This window comes from Salvia hispanica, chromosome 4 (genome assembly GCF_023119035.1).
Source record: "Salvia hispanica cultivar TCC Black 2014 chromosome 4, UniMelb_Shisp_WGS_1.0, whole genome shotgun sequence".
NCBI classification, from domain to species: Eukaryota; Viridiplantae; Streptophyta; class Magnoliopsida; order Lamiales; family Lamiaceae; genus Salvia; species Salvia hispanica.
Window position 1 is genome coordinate 54,737,263 of NC_062968.1, and position 18,751 is coordinate 54,756,013.

Below are 18,751 nucleotides of genomic sequence, written 5' to 3' on the forward strand. Positions count from 1 at the left end.
AATATAGTAATTAGAAAATGATCAAATTAAACTATAAAAACTCTTAACCAATGTCTGCTTTTCCATTAAGAAAACACTCAACAATCAAGCAACTTATTCTTAATACTCACTCTAGCAATGTTAACTAACATGATAACATCCATCACCAATACACAACTAACCATCAAGAAATCAAACTCTCCCACCATCAAGCAACACACTACGGAGCTTCAGCCGCCACAAACTTGATCGAGACGCTGTTAACACAGTGCCTCTCGTCGGTCGGCACCTTCTGCCCCTCCCACTTGAAGACGTGCCCCAGGTGTCCGCCACACGCAGTGCAGGTGATCTCCGTCCTTCGGCCATCAGGGTCGGGCTGAAAACACAAAACACACATGAAACGAGACACGAATGTGAGACCTCGTTACTACAAGGGCGCGGGAAAACCAACCGAACGTGTGATGGCCCCCGGAAACCCCTCAAAGAAGGCGGGCCAACCGCAACCGGAGTCAAACTTGGTGGTTGATTTGTAGAGAGGGGTTCCGCAGCCGGCACAGTTGTATACTCCAGTCTCGTAAAACTTGTCGTAGTGCCCCGTCCCTTTCGGCCTATCCAAACCAAAACATTCACGATAGGGGTGAGCATTCGGCTTTCGATCGAAACACAAAACAAGATAAATAATTAGAAAGAAGTTGGATTACTCAGTTCCCTTTTGGCGGAGGATATGAAACTGCTCAGGAGTGAGAATAGCCTTCCATTCCTCCTCTGATTTCTGCAATTCTCCCATTGATTTGATTTGATGTGTGAGTGAGTGTTGTGAGCAGCAGCAATGATTTGTGGGATGCCTTTTATAGTGAGAAGATTTTCGTTTTCAATTGGGGGAGTGAGAAAATGAATGTGGACGGCTTCACGATTCATATGCTAATGTCATAATTATACATAATTCTCTCTTCTTTTTGTCATTATTTTCTTATAATATGCTTTTATTTTCGGAATGTGAGATAGTCATAGTGGAGAATAAAAATGGTAAGTTTGTAAAGTAATTTTTGTAGTTAATTGACTTTGATTGTTTTCTATTTATCAGTTAAAATTTTCTCCTAATAGAATAATAGACAGAAAATTGTTGACTAATGCTAGTACTCCAGTATTTATTGTCTTTGATTTGCTTTCTAAGTATATCAATGACCATTAATCAAATTTCAATTAATAAATTTATTCGATTTATCAAATGAATAATCATACTTGTTTGTGTCGTCATTCTACTAGTCCATGTTCTTGAAATCGTTCTCATCTTATCCAACAGATCACCTATCAAGCTACATCAAGTCTCCGCAATTTTTGCAAAGTTGATTCCTTATTGCCCATCAATCAATTTACGATGATCATATCATAAGTCCCACTTAGAATGACATATTTGAAAAAAAGACCTCTTACTTTATTTTATATCCGCTCTATACATTCAAATAACACAATACTATAAATTTTCATGCTAAAGAAAGAATGCGATATTTTTGTGGAATTGAGAGAATAAGACTCCGTATCTGACTTATTTTGATTTTGTAAAAGAAAGGAGAAAGATGCATATCTCATAAAAAAAATGCTGGTCATAATCATGATAGTTTTCTCTACTTGAATATGGTAAATTTCAACCAAGATGGACCTCTTGCCCTATTTCTTGGTTTCAAGTAAAGTGATTTTTGGGAATCAAGTATACTCCGATAATAAATCCTTATGTTACATTTTTCTAATGGTTTCTAACAATTCAAACACGTCTTTAATACTTAAACCACTAAATTTTTGTAATAAATGGAGTAGTACTAAGTGGCATAGTCTAATTCATTATTTATCACTATTTAATTTTAACAAAAATTTTCACCATGACTAAATTTCATATATACTCCATATTTCATGTTAAATTCTTCAAATCATTGTCCCACATCGGCTTGGTGATGATCCTAGCTTATCTATATAAGTGTGGATAACCCTCCCCCTTATGAGGCCTTTTAAGGGGTGAGTGGCCCATTTCTAATATGGTTATCAGAGCAGGGCCCAAGTCGATGATGGTTTATCTCTTTATCTCTTCTCTTGCCTACCCACGTGATGGAAGTCCGATGTGTCATTCGGCCCACACGTGAGGGGGCGTGTTAAATTCTTCAAATCATTGTCCCACATCGGCTTGGTGATGATCCTGGCGTGTTAAATTCTTCAAATCATTGTCCCACATCGGCTTGGTGATGATCCTAGCTTATCTATATAAGTGTGGATAACCCTCCCCCTTATGAGGCCTTGGTGATATCCTAGCTTATCTATATAAGTGTGGATAACCCTCCCCCTTATGAGGCGCTTTTAAGGGGTGAGTGGCCCATTTCTAATATTTCAGCAATTTGCCATAGCGAATTTCGTTGAAGGAGAGATCAATACGACGTCGTACGGTCCGGCAATCTGCGTCGTCATAAATCATAACCATCATTTTCTGAAGCTCGAGGACCCTTTCCCCAATTTAAAACCCTAACAATTTGAAAAACTCCTTAGCGGACCTGAAGAGGATACTCCTTACATACATGTGTTGCTGGATTTTAAGACGCACACTGTTGCACATCTGTTGAATCACAAGATTTGAGAGTTGAGAAGAACTATGGCATTCAGCGGATTTGGGAAGAATTCAGGTCCAAGTGCAGGGGCGCCAACCCCCTTCGGAAATTTTCCTCGGCAGCCGCCCCCCTCTTCTCCATTTCCAGTTTCGCCGAGGTAATTCTAAATTGTGTGTGCGTGTTTTTCTTTTTTTTTTTTTTTATTCTATTGCCATTCGGAATCTAAGTTGGATTTATGAATAGCATTAGTTTATAGGGACTGAGATTTAGGCAAGCACGCAGCTGAAATTTTTGTGTATTGAAATAATGTTTCCCACTGCGGAGCTGCAGAAAGTAGCTCTGGTGTTAGTCTTGTTTGGCATCCTATTTTTTTATAGTCTTAATAAAAAATAAACATTGGGCAGTGTGAGTGTTCGATGCTTTTGATTCTGTTCTCACATTTCCCTGATTATGGTATGGGAAAATTGGTAATGGATCGTTGGTGTCATTCGCCTTTGCTTCGTAGTGTACAGAGTGCCAAGTTGGTCTACAGAATTACTAACCGATAAAGACTTGATTTTGCCTCTTTTGAATGTTTTTGTGTTATGCTTGAGCTTCAAATTTGTGAGATTTGGAATTTCGGTTCGAACTTTGGTTTGAATTGCCTATTCATTCTGAAGTTTCTGCAATGCCTTCACAGCGGCATGTACTCTGTCAGTCTAGGTTTTTACTTTGTTATATTAGCTTTTAAAGAAATATGTAGACGAGTTACTTTTTGGTGGTATGAACTTTATGAATTAAACTGTTTATGTAATAAAAACTTAAGTGAGAGGGAAGGGAAGTTATAAAATCATAAACCACGTCACAAACTTGAATCCAGTGACCAAAGGTAAAGATGATGCATTTGTTTGTTCTGGTTTTGGACTTGTCAATGGAATGTATTTTCCTGGTTGTTATGAGCTACGAGTGACAGAATAAAATGCACCATGAACTGATAATTTAAAGTTTTGGCTTGGATTTAGTTAATGGTAAGTTGGTAACTAAATTTCTGTATCATGTGGTGCATAAGGATCATGGAACAGTGTCACACAGAGCTACAAATTACTTGAAGTAGGTTTGGGACATTATTTAAACATATGAGAAACGGCAATGGTTTTTAAGTATTAATATCTGTATGCTGCTGGCACAAAATCTGACAACATTGTCATGTATTGGAAAATTTCAGCATTTAGAAAGTTATTGCATAGCTGACTTTTCCTGATATGTTCCATGGCCTGGTTGCGTGCTTTGGTCAGGTCCTCAATTGACTATAGGGATATTTGTGCTTCGGAGGGCATATCTTCGTGACCATTTATTTCCACTCATTCTCTTTTGGTCATACAAAAGTAATATTACCGTCATTTTAAACTCTATGTTGTTTTTACTTACTTCATTGGCTTTATCTTCAAGTGCTGTGTGCTGTTTTTTTATTCTGTTACATTGCCTAGGGTTTTAGAAATTGATAGCGATACCAGGAACATGGAGATGACCTTTTTTCTGAAAAGGGTACAAAGACCATTCAATTGTGGGTGCCTTATTGTGTTTATTAGTAGAGTAGTGATCCAGTGTACAGTGTACTTATATGGCTTAAATTTCTCTCCAGAAGCAATGAGCCTCCTTTGAGATGGGGTGATGCGAAGGCATCTTCATTGAAAGATCCTGCTTCCCTATATCGAAGGCCTCCTGCTGATCTTCAGCAGGATCCATCAAGACATTTAAGACCCAGTGGCCCTATAAAGACTGCAGATGCCCAATCTATAAGAAGAACTAGTGCACCTTTTATTCAGTCACCACATGACATTGCAAATACATCCAGGATTCCCCTGAGTAGGTAAGTTGCATTGTCTTTCAGGAATTTTCCCTCTGGTTCCAGTCTTCCAGTTTGAGTATATTCATAATTTGAAGAGTATGAAATCTCACATATTGGCTGCACTTTTGAGACCATTTCCATATCTCTTCACTAAAGCAAGTTGTAAAATGTGTGTGCTTATGGTGGTAATTGTTATGTTTAAATATGGAACTCTTTCTTCTTGGTAACAAATTTATCTCACTTTAGTTTTGTATCTTTGCATTTTTTTGCAAGTATTTTTTTCAACAAGTGACCTTCTGACTTTTAATTATACATCTTGTTCTCTTTCTAACAATTGCTTTCATTTGTCCTTGCCTTCTAGTGACCAGAATTACATGGATCCTTATGGAGCGCGATTGTCTCGTCCAGTTTCTCATAACAATGTATATGCTGGTGGCCAGCGTCCTCATATTCAAGATATTCAGCAGTAAGTTATCAGTCAAAGAAGGATTTACATCTTGGTGTCAGGTTTCTCGACATGAGTCAGTTAATTCTACTGAGATTTATGCAAATGAAAATTTTAGCCTGTCTTGGAGCTGTTTGCCTCAAAGTTCTTGAAGAAGTTCTTGTTGTCACTTGCTAACTAGTGGTGTAAAAATTGTCTTTTTACCCTATGCTATATATTTATGTCCACTATCTTGGGTTTGTTTGTAGGCACTCTGTCTCTCCCATTTGGGTTAACAACTCGAATTTATCAAACCGTAATGTCAGTCCACCAGCAACACAAAGACTTTCCCCAGTATTTCCAACAGGAGGTACTCATCAACCTGGACCAATGTTTAAGACCAAGCATGCAGATGGTCCTGATCAAAAGCGGACACGGTCCCCAACATTTCCTACTGCCACAGTGTTTTCCTCTGAAAATGCTCGTGCTGATGGTCAGAAAAGGTCAGCTGAATAATTGACTTTTACATAGCTACAAATGACTGTAAAAATGGAACCATGTTAACGGATGTTTATTTATAATATGTTGTACAATCAGCTTTGGCTTTGTTATTTTACATGTTATTGAAATGAATTTATTGAAAGGTAGAATGATGCATTCATCTCTATCTTTTATCAAAGTCTAGAGTACAAATCAACAAGCCCCCACCAATTTACATCACCTTTGAATTTTAATGCTTTCTGGTATGCTCTCTCAGCAATATTGTGATGTGCTCCAGTGAGTACTCTAGACAGCACTTGGAATAGTTTTAAAAACTCGACCAGCTTATGTTCTTAAAGAAAAAAATTTGTCTGAGTTGGCAGCTCATATACTTGGCTTTGAAGGGCTGTACACACAATATCTTTTTGGTTTTGATAATTAACTTTTGCAAGTATATTCTGTACATATTTTAGCTTGAAGTGCATGAGGCGATGAGAGAGAAAAAGAATAAGCCATAAATATGTGATGAAAACTCAAGTATTTGTTTAACCTTGGTCCTTTATGTCATTGCATAGAAATTGTTTTATATTGCTTCCCATATATTGTAAGTTTTTCTACTAGTTTCAGAAAATAAGGAGATTATGCCATTATGAATAAATAGTGATGGTGGAGCTTTGTCGTAACCATTTTAAAATTTTTCTGGGGTGTCATGCACATTTCTAGCAAGTCTAAGTTTTGAAAAATTGAAATGTAGAACACAGGCAGCTTTCTTATTGATATATGTTATGAAGGCAACGTACTTGTGATATAATAACACATTTTGCAAATCAATTCAAGTACTGTGTTTAATATTTTGTATTTCTTCTAGATCTTTAGTTGACTATAGGGACCTTGATGCTCCCGAGGCTATGTCTTTACCGCCATTGGATTTTGAGAGCAGCACCCCCAGAAGGGAATCTTCTCGGCCCTTTGGAGGAAATCAGAAGTAATTATCTGTCAAAGCTCATTTCATCTTTTGGCAAACTTTCTGTATTTGTCAGTATTGATTCACAATTGCTGTGCATGCGTCACCTAGAACTAGATTTAAGCTTCAGAATAGGCAAATTTCAAACAGAGTACTTAAGTGAACTTAGTGAAATAGCATGAGATAAAAAAAGATTGTCATGGATTAAGAGAAATTTGGGCTTATAATATAGTCTTCTAAAGATGAACTAGGACCAGAAATTGGGGATCGATGATGTGGGGTGAAATGAAGTCAAAGGGCAGAGGTCTTGAGTTGGGGTTGAAGGAGGAATGATCAGACGTCCAGCTATAGCTCATCTCACCAAGAGATCATTTAGCATTTTACCATTTTGTCGTTATTCAGTATTCCACTTATTAGGATTTTAATTGGAATCTCTTAGATGAGCCGTGGGACCCATTTACAGTTTAGGGATGTTTGAAACAATTGCAGAGGTAACCGAAAACATTTCTGGTCTCTCTCTCTCTCACACACACACACACTTACACTTTTATCTCTCTTCTCAAAAGACCTTCCCTTTCTTGTAAAGCAATTCTTACAACTAACACTCAAAACAGAAAATAATTCCCTAAACATGGGCTGGGGTTATTAACAACTTAACATTTAATACCACACAAGTTCTGTTAGGATACTGTTCGTAGTTAATAATGCTTAGAATTGATTGATTTTGTATTCTCCCAACAAACACCTTCAGGTAAGCAACTTAACATCAAGATTGGGATATCAAGATTTTTTGAAAGACTGATTTTGTTTATTATCCCAAATCTTTATGCTTTTGATTTGTTAAACAGGCCATTTCCCTCTCCCTTTATGTCTGCTGATCAATCAAAACCCCCCATGAACACTACCACTCCACTGGTTCGGGAAGATGTACCTGGAGTCTTGACAACAAAGGGCTCGTATCAACCTGGAAGAAAGCTTCAGCCCGATCATGGGGATGTTCAACTTCCAAAACGAACAAGGTCTCCAACAATTCCATCTCCCAATGGAAATTTTGCACAGAATCCTGCCAGTGGTTTTGACATTCACAAAAGGTATGAGAGAAATTTGAACATACAGCATCTTTTAGTTCATCAACTTTCCAATTTACTCAATCAGAAAGCGCGGGGAATAAATGTCTGCCCCGGTATCAAGTAAATGGATTCTGATTATGCACAATATATTATGTCCTCATGTGAGTAATGTGTATAAAAATTTCTGTCTTGTTGCAGAAGTATTCTTTTGGTTCATACTTAAAATTCAGTGTTGCATTGTTTATCTGGCTATAACACTCTTAATAACTGCTGGGCTTAGGTCTATTGTCACATAACTAGGTTCCGTATGAGCTGATATTTTCTCAAATAAAGCAGTACATCCCTACTTCACCAACTTTTTATATTGTAAATCAGTTATTGCATACTGATATTATGATGACTCTGAGCTTTCTTTATCATGGCGACTTTGTGCTTATATTCTTGGACCAAACATTTATTTGATAACACTTGGATGTGAGAATTATAGTTTGTTCCATAATCTTGTGTTGTACCATCCTTCATTTTGCATAAGGTCAAGGCAGGTTGCCTTTGACTCATGTATATTGAGAAGGGGTTGCATTCCTCAAAATATTTGTATGTATATTTTTATTAGATAGATATATCTCAGTGATTTCATTTTCATCCTGTGACATAATATGTATTGGTTCTAAACCTACTGCATTTTTTCTTAATTTCGTACCTTATTTCTCCACATTTACTGAGAAAGAATTTCCATTCAGAGGCCCTGGTTTCCAAAGAAGAAGTCCGTCTCCAACATCTATACAACCCATGAATGCTGAACATGATGTAAACACGCCAGTGGGGGTTCCAGCTGTTAAAAGAACCAAGATACCCCGTCAAACTTCACCTGGTCTAGTGTCTCAGGGGAACTTGGATCCTGAAGAGGAGATTGAGCGGTAAAATATTCATCTTTTGATATTGTATGATAATATGAGTATTTGGTTGAACTGAGCTGCATAAGTTGGCGTAGAGAAATGCATGCAAAAGCAAAGCGTTTGGCTCGCTTCAAGGATGAATTAAGCCAACCAGTGCCAAGCCATCCAATTGTCAAAAACCAAAAGGATCCAGCCAAGAGTCAGCAGCTGTCTTTACCGGATAAGCAAAGTTTCTTTGGGGATCCAAAAACGGATATGATGGTGGATTCTTCCAGTGGGAATGCCTTCTCAGACCATGAAGGCGCATCATCGTCCACTAGTATAGTTGGATTATGTCCAGATATGTGTCCAGGTACCTATTGCAATTTGTCACCATGCAAGTTTTTTACATTATGACTGAGTTATGGTGCACAGATACTCCTTACTTGCTATTACATCTACATTTTATAAGTGAAAGCAACACAACTGCTGGCCCATGGAACACGCTTCATCTTAATGTCAGTAAAGCATACATGCAACCTATGGAGTGTCATTTTGTTTTCAGAATGTTCGTGAATAATATGACTCACTAAACTCCAGTACTATGAAGCAAAACCCATTTTTCATGCCAAATTATGTAACTGGCAGAGTCTGAAAGATCTGAGCGTGAAAGAAAAGGAGATCTTGATCAATATGAACGCGTGGATGGGGATAGGAACATAACCAGTGAATATATTGCTGTAAAAAAGGTATGTATTATGATCTATTTTTGACTATTGTTTAATGATGACGGGATATGCATTTATTTCAACATAGAACTTGCTGGGCATCTTTTTCATTATTATTTAATAAATTTAAATTGCATGAACTTGCTGATGGGCATTGTCTTATTGTTTCTCAGTATACTAGGACTGCAGAGAGGGAAGCAGAGCTTATTCGTCCATTGCCAATCTTGCAAAAGACAATAGACTATCTTATGAATTTACTGGATGAACCATACGATGATAGATTTCTTGGCTTATATAATTTCTTATGGGATAGAATGCGGGCCATTCGTATGGATTTGAGGATGCAGCACATTTTCAATCTAGAGGCTATCACCATGCTTGAGCAAATGGTATTTTGCATCTCCTGATTATAGATCCGAAGCCCATATTTGTAATCTATTTGACATTCTTTTGGTAACTACTATTTCACTAGACTGTGCGAAGTTGCAGGAAGTGTTTGGACACATTCATGAACTAGGAATGTACAACTATTTCTTTTTCTGAAGTATTTGGACACTCTCCTGTATCTGCTTAATACTTGGTGACGAAGAATGTGATTTTTCTGATGTTTGTAATTGTTTCACATTTTGTATAAATGTTGTATTTAATACTTGGAGTATCTTTCATCACTTTTCTTGCTGTTGCTTTATCCGCCCAACGTAATCATTATTAATTGCCTTCCACTCTCCCTCTCCTATTTATGGTTTATATTCTTCTTCGTTTTCATAGATTTATTGAAACTAACTCTTATCACTTATATTTTTCGTGGCAGATAAGACTTCACATAATAGTCATGCATGAGTTATGCGAACATACTAGAGGAGAGGGGTTCTCTGAGGGATTTGACGCACATCTTAATATTGAGCAGATGAACAAAACTTCTGTAGAGTTGTTTCAGTTTTACGATGATCACAGAAAAAAAGGAATAGATGTGCCATCTGAAAGAGAATTTAGAGGCTATTATGCACTCCTTAAGCTTGACAAGCATCCTGGGTATAAAGTAAGTCATTTGAGATGGAAAATAATTTAACTGTTCCCATTTTCTTGCTGTCCATCAAATAAGAAAATCATGCCAGGTTGAACCTGCAGAGCTGTCACTTGATCTGGCTAAGATGACCCCAGAGATGCGGCAAACTCCAGAAGTGTTATTTGCTCGTGATGTGGCCAGGTTTCCTTCTCAGAATATTGTTTAAGCTGCCTCTTTGCCATAACCTTGTGTAGTTAGTATTGTTCTCTATCAATAACATTGTTTTGTTTTTGTTACAGAGCCTGCAGAACAGGAAATTTTATTGCCTTCTTTAGGCTTGCCCGCAAAGCTAGTTATCTGCAAGCTTGCTTAATGCATGCACATTTTTCAAAGGTATGAACTAAGTTAACATATTGTCGTTTGCTACTGTACTGAATAATTTAAGCTTAGTTATAGGCACTTGCATCAATTGCTTTTCTTCAGCATTGTATTTAGCTTCTCTAATACGTTTGAAACAAGGGCTCGGGGAGTTAGTTTACAATACATGCCTGATCAAAGGGTTTGCAAATGCTGTGTACTTGATTTCTTTTATTAATGTTTATTATATCTGACCTTATTTAAGTCTCGGGAAAATCTGCTGTTGCAGTTGATAACATTTTCTTGCACTTGTGCTAAGGAATATTATAGTAATTTATTTATTTATTTTCTACTTTGGCCAGTTACGTACCCAGGCTCTTGCTTCTTTGCACTCTGGTCTGCAAATGAACCAGGGAATTCCCGTTTCTCATGTTGCAAAATGGCTTTGGATGGAGGTAATGTGTGTTTGTGTTTGTGTCTGTGTATGTTTTCAATTTTTTTGGAAATTGTTAAGATGTTGGAAATTACACATCTCGTTAATTCTTTGTTAAATTAGGAAGAGGATGTGGGAGACCTTCTGGAGTACCATGGCTTTTCAATGAGGGATTTTGAAGAACCGTACATGGTAAAGGAAAATGCATTTTTCAATGTCGAGAGTGACTTTCCTGTTAAGAGATCTAAGCTTGTGGAGAGAAAGAGGTCAAGGATGATTGTCACTGATGTCATGTTTCCTCCACAAACCGAATCATATGCTGATAACGAAGTAATAAAATTCAAGCTAAAGAAGGATCCTCACCCAAGGCCAGCTTTACCTACTGTAGCTGTCAGCACTCCTCAGCTCCATGATGGGGAAATGCACGACATAGTTACCAGTTTATCTCCAAAAATTAATATGCAAAAGCCAACGCATAAATCTTCTAGTTCCCCGTTTACACCAGATAAAAGAACCACTCCACATGAGGTTCAGGAGGTTTCAGCTGGTCTATCGGTAGTATCAGATTTCTCCAAAAGTTCCCCTAAACCTCATGCCAGTGCTGTTGAATCTGAAAACAAATTCAAGTTTGAACCTGCTTTTAGGATATCATTTGGTAGATCAATGAAACCTGACTTGGAAGCAACACCGGCAGTCACCCTGCAGACTGCAATCACTGAAGTGACTGCTGAGGTAGACACAGGTCCTGTTGCATCTCATGTTTCTGTTGTTTCTACTCCAATAGAAGAGCCTGTTTTCTCTGAAGACATAGAAGATGAAGAACTAACAGAAGTTGTGGAAGAAGATACAACTGATGAAGCAACGACTAGTAATTATGATTTAGAAGTCCTGGAAGCCAGACTTAGGTTGATGTTGAGGTTGTAGTTTGTCTCTCTGCTGGATGCTTCATAATGTCTTTTTATTTGGATTTTTTCCCTTACCCATTCGTTTTTCAGGATATGGAAGCGTCGTACCACAAATAGAAGGAAATTGCGCGAGCACAAACAGTTCACAGCAAATGCTGCAAGGGATTTGCTTTCGTTGGGCCCACCAATTTGGCAGCTTGAAGTTGTGAGTATTTTTGTGAGCTTGTCTTGAATAGTCAACATTATAGCTGTTTAGAATTTTTTTTTTTTAATCATTTTAGGTCTATACTGCTGGCTCAGCCGTGTTAGTTTTATGTTCAAAGCATCCAGATAAATCAGGAATCTTGGACTTTTTGGATTGTGAATAAAAACTGTGGTTGTAAACTGAATTCTTGAACATTATAGCTTGGTTCTGCTCCAGGAAAATCAGAGTAAAACTATGATGGATACTGTTCACAGGTTACCACACTAATTTTAGGTTTTCTCTGGCTGTGGCTATATTAACTGAAAATATTTGCATATGACCTGGGCTTTTATTCACTTTTCTGGTTTATAAAAAAATGATTTCAATGAGAGCATGGGTTTAGTTTACAAGAGGAATCATCATAAATCTCTCAATTTACACCAACAATATTTGTCTCCAATGATAACTAATGTCCTTTTCTTATTGTTCCTTTCTCTAAAGCAACCAGGCATCTCTGGGACGTTCAACATTGATCATGTCATGCGTGAGAGACATGAAACTCAACAAAGGTCGTGGTCGGTGCTGAATCCTTTAGATGTGGTTGCTTCTAAACTTTTTGAAAAAAATCCAGATGCCAAATGCATCTGCTGGAAGTTGGTTCTATGTTCACAGGAAGAGACTCTGCATCAAGGAAATCCTAGGCTTCCCAATGACCTCTCAATTGCTGGTTCATGGTTGCTTTCCAAGCTCATGCCTGCCAACAGTGATTGTTCGGATGATCTGATTTTGTCATCTCCTGACCTTGCGATTTGGAGAAGTTGGATCCCTAGCGAATCTGATGATGACCCGACCTGCTGTTTTTCAGTTATCAAGAGCACAAACTCTGATGATATAAATAAGTCGATAACAGGAGCAAGTGCGATTCTCTTCCTTTTATCTGAAGGGATTCCTCTAGAACTCCAGAAGCAGCAGCTTCATGACATTGTTGCTCTCTTACCTTCTGGTTCTTGCGTGCCCCTTATTATACTCAGTGGCTCCGACAATGATGAATCTGACATCTCTAACATAGCTAAAGTTTTGGGGCTCCACGACATTGACAAGTCAAGGGTGATTGTTTCTTGCTTTGCTTCTCTTAAAGATGTCGAAATGCAAGGGTTGGGTGGTTTTTTCAGTGACAAATGTCTAAGAGAAGGACTAGAATGGCTGGCTTGTGAATCTCCACCACAGATCAGTGTTAGCAGAGTAAAAACTCGTGAATGGGTTCTCTCCCACTTGAACACTACTCTTAAAGTTCTTGATGGTATGGACATCTACAGAGTAGGACCTAATGACTGCATTTCAATCTTCAATGAAGCTTTGGATCAAACCTTGAATGAAGTGTCTACGGCAGCCCGAGCAAATCCAACTGGCTGGCCTTGTCCTGAAATTGACCTGCTTGATGAGTTCAGTGATGAGTTCATGGCTGCAAAACTGTACTTACCAAGCGTAGGATGGAGCTCAGCTTCAAGAACTGAAACGCTGATGTCTGCATTGAATGACTGCAAGCTCCCTCCATTGGAGGATGACCTGTGGTGGTTATCTAAAGGTCTTGGTATCGGAGGTGATATGGAAAACCAGAAATTGCGGTTCGAAAATTGTTTGGTAAACTATTTAACAGAGGCTAGTAAGATGATGGGAGAAGCCATGGCCCTAAACGAGGCATCTATGTTGCTTCAAAGTTGCACCTCACTTGAGCTTCACAATACTACCTATTACATCATTCCAAGGTGGCTTTCAATTTTTCGAAGGATATTCAACTGGCGGCTGATGAAACTAAATAGCGAAGAACTGTCTTCAACGTATCTCCTGCCACTGCCTAGCTCGTCTCCTCCAAGTTCAGAAGTCCTCTATAGATTGGAATCAGAAGATACTACTCTACCTCCTTACTTTCCCAAGCCATCTCTTGATGAACTGGTTGAAGTTGGCTGTTGCCCTACAGGACTCGAGTCGAATCATATGGCTTTCGAGAGCTTTCAACCATTGGCTTCTGATTCTGCTGATATTCCATCTTCAAGTGACCAGGTAACATTAACTGAAGAAGAGAAGAGCCCACAGAATGACATGTTTACGGGTTGTGATTTCTCAGCAGTCGAACAAAACAACGATGATAGATCACTGCTGACCGCCTCTTCTAAAGTTCCTAAAGATGCTGATAAACTTAGTGAATTATTGGATAAATGTAATATCATCCAAAACATGATTGAAAAGAAGTTGTCTGTCTATTTTTGATTGTATCTTGCCCCCTTTTTGTGCCAATACAAAAGCATTTTGTACCAGAAATAGCTTGTATATCTCTAGACAGCAACAACTTTTATATCTGATCCTTGTCACCAGACTATTTGCTTATTTTACATCTTTTTCATTATATTTCATACATGACCAGCTTTATTATCTCTCATCACATACTGAAATTACTTGCACAAAAATATAATAAGGAAAATGAAATAACACATAAAAATCAAGAAGAGTTAGAATGGATATAAGGTGACAGCAGTTGCAATTTGGACATTCATTTTTCAGAATTTACCAACACTTGGTTAGTAGCACCAATGCCATATAAGGCTCAGATAAGAATCATTTACATTTCTCCCACATAGTCACCCAAAATATTTCCCCAACTAACCAAAGTAAATTTGGTATTAAGAATTGAGAAGCCCCATGATCCCACTAAAAGTACACCCCATGATTTACACAGTATTTATAAATCAGTATTCAAGTCTTTAATGTGTACAATGATCATCGTAATATCATCCGTCCGACTTTCATTCTCTAACCACAACTTGTATGATTCACCGGCAATGGCAGAGCAAGCTTCTCTGGGATCCACATATTTGTTAACCTGCACAGTTGGGATAGACAGACGACGTCACATAAAGGAAGGACATTCTGTAGTCAGCTGTGCACGGATCTAACTACAGTAGCAACCATCGCGATGCTCTATGAATGATGTAGTCTTATTTGCGGGAACACAACTAACATTATAGGTTCAATTGCATTATAGAAATGTAAACGAGATACATATGATATGAATCTTTTATTATACATGCCATAGCAATCAAATGTTCCCACCTATTAAGATATAGATCGGTAACTATAGGATACATAATGTAGCTGCTAGGTATGCAGCATGCCGAGAATGAGTTCAATGAAGGCATGAGTTCCGGAGACTGCTGCTAAACCATGACTTGAATAACAAATAGATGGGCGAGTGAAAATTACTACTAGTATTAGACGCAAAGCTTAAGTATTCTTGTAGGAAAAAGCATAGACAGCATATATTTTTTAGGACAAAGATCAAAATCTTTACTGCACGCATAATATTAATCGTTCGTGTCAAGATATGATGCAATGCAAAATAATATATACAGAGTGTCTCTAAGCATAGGCTAAAAAGAAGCTATATGTAAAGATTTGTCAAACAGAGCCTAGTGTCTATCACTTGAGTTTAGACTGTGAATGTACTCTAAATTTACAAACTCTAATGAGAAATAATTGGCAAAACTATATACTAGTACAAAGCAACATACCATGTCAACAACTGTCTGGCTGGACAGGAATTCAAAAACCCCATCACTTGCAACAACGAAGAAAGGATGGCTAGAAGATGTAAGCTGTATTGTAGCAACCTCTGGATCAGCAATGACACCTATCTTCTCCGCCATGTTATCACCAACACTCCGTGTGAATGCAGTCCCAGGATACATGCCATTCTGTACCCACAACCTCGGAGGATCACTGCCATCGGTCTCCTCATCCCCCCACGACTGAATATTAGGATCCTTAAGCCCTTCCACCTGATCAACACTCAAAACCCTAGCCCCACAGAGCTTCACCCTCTCACATTCATCCTTCCTAAACGGAGTCTGGTCATACGACAAATCCTGGGCAACGACCTGATCCCCTTCCTTAACAGCCAAAACAGCCCTCGAGTCCCCCACATTCGCCACATACAGCTTATCCCCAACCACTAGAGCAGTAATGGCCGTAGTGCCACTCATGGAATCATCAAACTCACTATGGTGAAGCTCCTCATTCGTTGCTATAAACGCATTGTTATAAGCCCTGACCGGATCATCTAACAATGCAGCATCATTCGACAAGATCTCAATGAGCCTATCCCTCACGAAATTCGAGCACTGTGTTCCACACAAACCATGACCATCAAACACACCAAAGAAGTGCACATTGGGGTTACCCTGAATATTATTTCTCACACAATAGCTATCTTGGTTTTCCTTATCAGGGGTTTCAGGGTAATAACCACGCTGGCTAATCACAGAGTAGGATAACCTCAGATTATGAGAAGGAACATCAACAACACTAAGAAACGGATTCGCAATAACATGAGGATTATGACCCGGATAAATGCCGGTTTCCTCCTTGTTATCTCCGTCAGACGAAACCGCGTATCTCCGGCAGCATTTCGTCTGAATACAACCCATTTTCCACCGGAATTTCAAGAACCCAGGAGTGCGCTTACTACACCAATTGATGGGCGAAAGCCCTGAGAAAAACTTAGGCATGAAGAAAGCAACTAAACCCACAAAAAGAAACAATCTTGCTGCAAAATGCCACCTTCAAATCCAACATCATCAAGGCTCTTGACAGAAATTCAAATGGGCTTCCCGCATAGAGAGAGAAATAAAACCCCAACCGGCAGTTTCTTGAAATTGAAAAGCTAACCGAAAAAAAGGGCCTCTGACCAATATAGAAGTAGTTATTTTTTTTTTTGAGGAAATCTCGCAATCAAGATTGTAATAACCCAATCAACAAGAAATGATCAGAGAGAGAGACAAAGAATTCTTTTGAGTTGACATGGAGAAGACTCATGCTTGCAGAAAAAGGGCAATAATGAATCCCAAGAATCAACCCTAATTTACAAGCAAAGGCACCTCTTTTATTTGCTTTTTCCCCCTTATCTAAACAAACGTAAATTGCTGAGTTCTGTGTGAAATTGAAATTGAAATTGAAATTGAAATTGAAGGAGAAGGAGGAGGGGGTGGGGTAGGGTTTGTGGGTTCCGCCGAAGGAGAATGCACTTTTTTGCTTTGCCTGAGAAATCAAAATCAATGGAATCTACAAATGCGGAGTATTTATTTCAAGATCTTTATGTTTTCTGCACAAAATTGAAACAGCTTTTTTTTCTATCAAAATCATGATAAATGGAGGAGTCAATAAAAGTCTTACTCATTTCTTTATTTAATCATTCGTGTGTTGGATATTACTCTATTAGTCTTATCATAATCTTTGAAATTATTTAAGAAATCAAAGAGTTCTTTTTTTTTTTTTAACATTTAGTACTATTATATTTTTTAACTCATATACCTTAAATCATTAAAATTATAGGGATATTTGTAAGAAAATTTATAACCTCTTGCCAATATCTAATTTTGCATACTAATTTCAAAATCTGATTACAAATTTATCAAAATATTGAGTTATTCTGATTTTACAACCATTCAAGATTTTTATTACTTATACAGCTTAAATATACATCTTATTCAACAAATAAAAATGAAATTCTTTAAATATAATATAGTATAATACGAGGGCGTTTTGTTACCTAAAAAGTGATTTCGTTTTCATTAACAATCGATAGTATCACGTAAGTAACTCATCAAACTATGTTGACGTTGAAATCTTGATCGATTGCAAAATTAGAACAAATCAATAGTTTGGTTGCAAAATCATAACAATCAATAGTTCGGTATAAAACAATATATACACAATAATACAATATCATACTTATATTGTTGCTATTAATTAAATCATATGTAAATATTATAGTGATACAATAGAATAGACAAATCATATTTGGTAAACCAAGATATTCTATAGTACTCCTAGTTACTGTTGATTGTTAAACTCAATAAAAAAGCTCCAAAATAATACAAAAAGGTAGTATGACCCAAAAAACAGTAAATGAACATCCGAGCTAGGGAAATAAGACAATGTCTTCATTTAAATCTACATTGAGTTTCTCTCTCAGACATTGAATCTTGACCAATTTATTGAAACTAGATGTATATAATTGTTGAGTGACCTATTAAATGAAAGTTTGGGTGAAACGATGTATCTAGGCGTACGTAGTGTTTTCAAGTGTCAAAACTTCTTATCTTTATTGTCTCCAAAAGCATCTATGCATGTTTAGATTTATGTTGTCATGTAGTGTTCCACATGTTTTTGCATACCTTTTGTCTTCTTCTTCTAAACAACTTTCCTTCTTGTGAGAATCTCTCCTTCAAAGGTGGCTTTTGGCATGCTCATGTCTATGGCTTACACATGTTTTGGTTGTAGTATGAAAACAAGATAGACTCTTTCTATCTCTCTTATGTTAATTTGTTTGTTGTAACTTGTCACTAAGACATCATACTCAAGAGTAGGGATGCTTACTTCAAACTAGGTTGTTGGTTAAAATTAGATTCGTACCAATAGTTTCGTTTCTAAATCAAAATCGCCCTGCACAGACTGAATTCAAATTGGCATTTGTGGTTCTATTGGTTCGATTCCAAGTCCAAATTGTTGGAACCGTAACATATGGTTTACTGATGATTTTGAAAAAAAATAAGATCAGCAAAAATTGCCCATAAATTAGCTATTTTGAATCAGAACCAAAACCTTCATTTACTTTCCCGGGTTGGTTACGGTTTAAAATCCAATGGTTCTTGAACCAACGACATTCCTAGTCAAAACTAGACATATTCAAGAATGCTTGGTTTTGCGACTTTTGCTCTGATAATTGACTAAGAATATTGTGAAATTTGATAACGCGTTAAGAATGTACTAATTACTTGTTATATTTATGAAATATTCAAATATTCGAATATGAGATATGTTCTAGAGAATACAATTTGACTTGAAATGAGATCAATCATTATCTATTGATTA

General features: G+C 37.5%; 3 protein-coding genes across 6 annotated transcripts; 1 reads left to right on the forward strand and 2 right to left on the reverse strand.

Moving 5' to 3' along the window:
• Nucleotides 1-43: 43 nt before the first annotated feature.
• LOC125218090 (peptide methionine sulfoxide reductase B5-like) lies at nucleotides 44-870 on the reverse strand. The gene is made up of 3 exons (XM_048119689.1): nucleotides 681-870; nucleotides 431-587; nucleotides 44-355 (listed from the first exon to the last, which is right to left on the reverse strand). Exons 1-3 carry the CDS (start codon nucleotides 764-766, stop codon nucleotides 200-202), a joined length of 399 nt encoding a protein of 132 aa, XP_047975646.1. The 5' UTR covers nucleotides 767-870; the 3' UTR covers nucleotides 44-199.
• A 1,516-nt stretch (nucleotides 871-2,386) lies between these two features.
• LOC125221661 (SAC3 family protein B) lies at nucleotides 2,387-14,209 on the forward strand. Of its 3 annotated transcripts, none has more exons than XM_048123851.1 (17): nucleotides 2,387-2,727; nucleotides 4,192-4,419; nucleotides 4,760-4,864; nucleotides 5,092-5,325; nucleotides 6,171-6,287; nucleotides 7,115-7,357; nucleotides 8,077-8,253; nucleotides 8,328-8,584; nucleotides 8,860-8,960; nucleotides 9,113-9,328; nucleotides 9,751-9,978; nucleotides 10,055-10,146; nucleotides 10,245-10,338; nucleotides 10,665-10,757; nucleotides 10,859-11,652; nucleotides 11,731-11,845; nucleotides 12,326-14,209. In XM_048123851.1, the coding sequence occupies exons 1-17, from the start codon at nucleotides 2,615-2,617 to the stop codon at nucleotides 14,090-14,092; spliced, it is 4,974 nt and encodes a 1,657-aa protein (XP_047979808.1). In that variant the 5' UTR covers nucleotides 2,387-2,614; the 3' UTR covers nucleotides 14,093-14,209. The 3 variants fall into 3 exon arrangements, with proteins under 3 accessions (XP_047979808.1, XP_047979810.1, XP_047979811.1); XM_048123853.1 differs by having other exon boundaries at nucleotides 4,195-4,419; XM_048123854.1 differs by lacking the exon at nucleotides 2,387-2,727 and having other exon boundaries at nucleotides 4,294-4,419; nucleotides 4,767-4,864.
• A 134-nt stretch (nucleotides 14,210-14,343) lies between these two features.
• Nucleotides 14,344-17,001, reverse strand: LOC125224497 (probable protein phosphatase 2C 35). Of its 2 annotated transcripts, XM_048127905.1 has the most exons (3): nucleotides 16,439-17,000; nucleotides 15,391-16,367; nucleotides 14,344-14,702 (listed from the first exon to the last, which is right to left on the reverse strand). In XM_048127905.1, exons 2-3 carry the CDS (start codon nucleotides 16,303-16,305, stop codon nucleotides 14,562-14,564), a joined length of 1,056 nt encoding a protein of 351 aa, XP_047983862.1. In that variant the 5' UTR covers nucleotides 16,306-16,367; nucleotides 16,439-17,000; the 3' UTR covers nucleotides 14,344-14,561. The 2 variants fall into 2 exon arrangements, with proteins under 2 accessions (XP_047983862.1, XP_047983861.1); XM_048127904.1 differs by having other exon boundaries at nucleotides 15,391-17,001.
• Nucleotides 17,002-18,751: the final 1,750 nt, after the last annotated feature.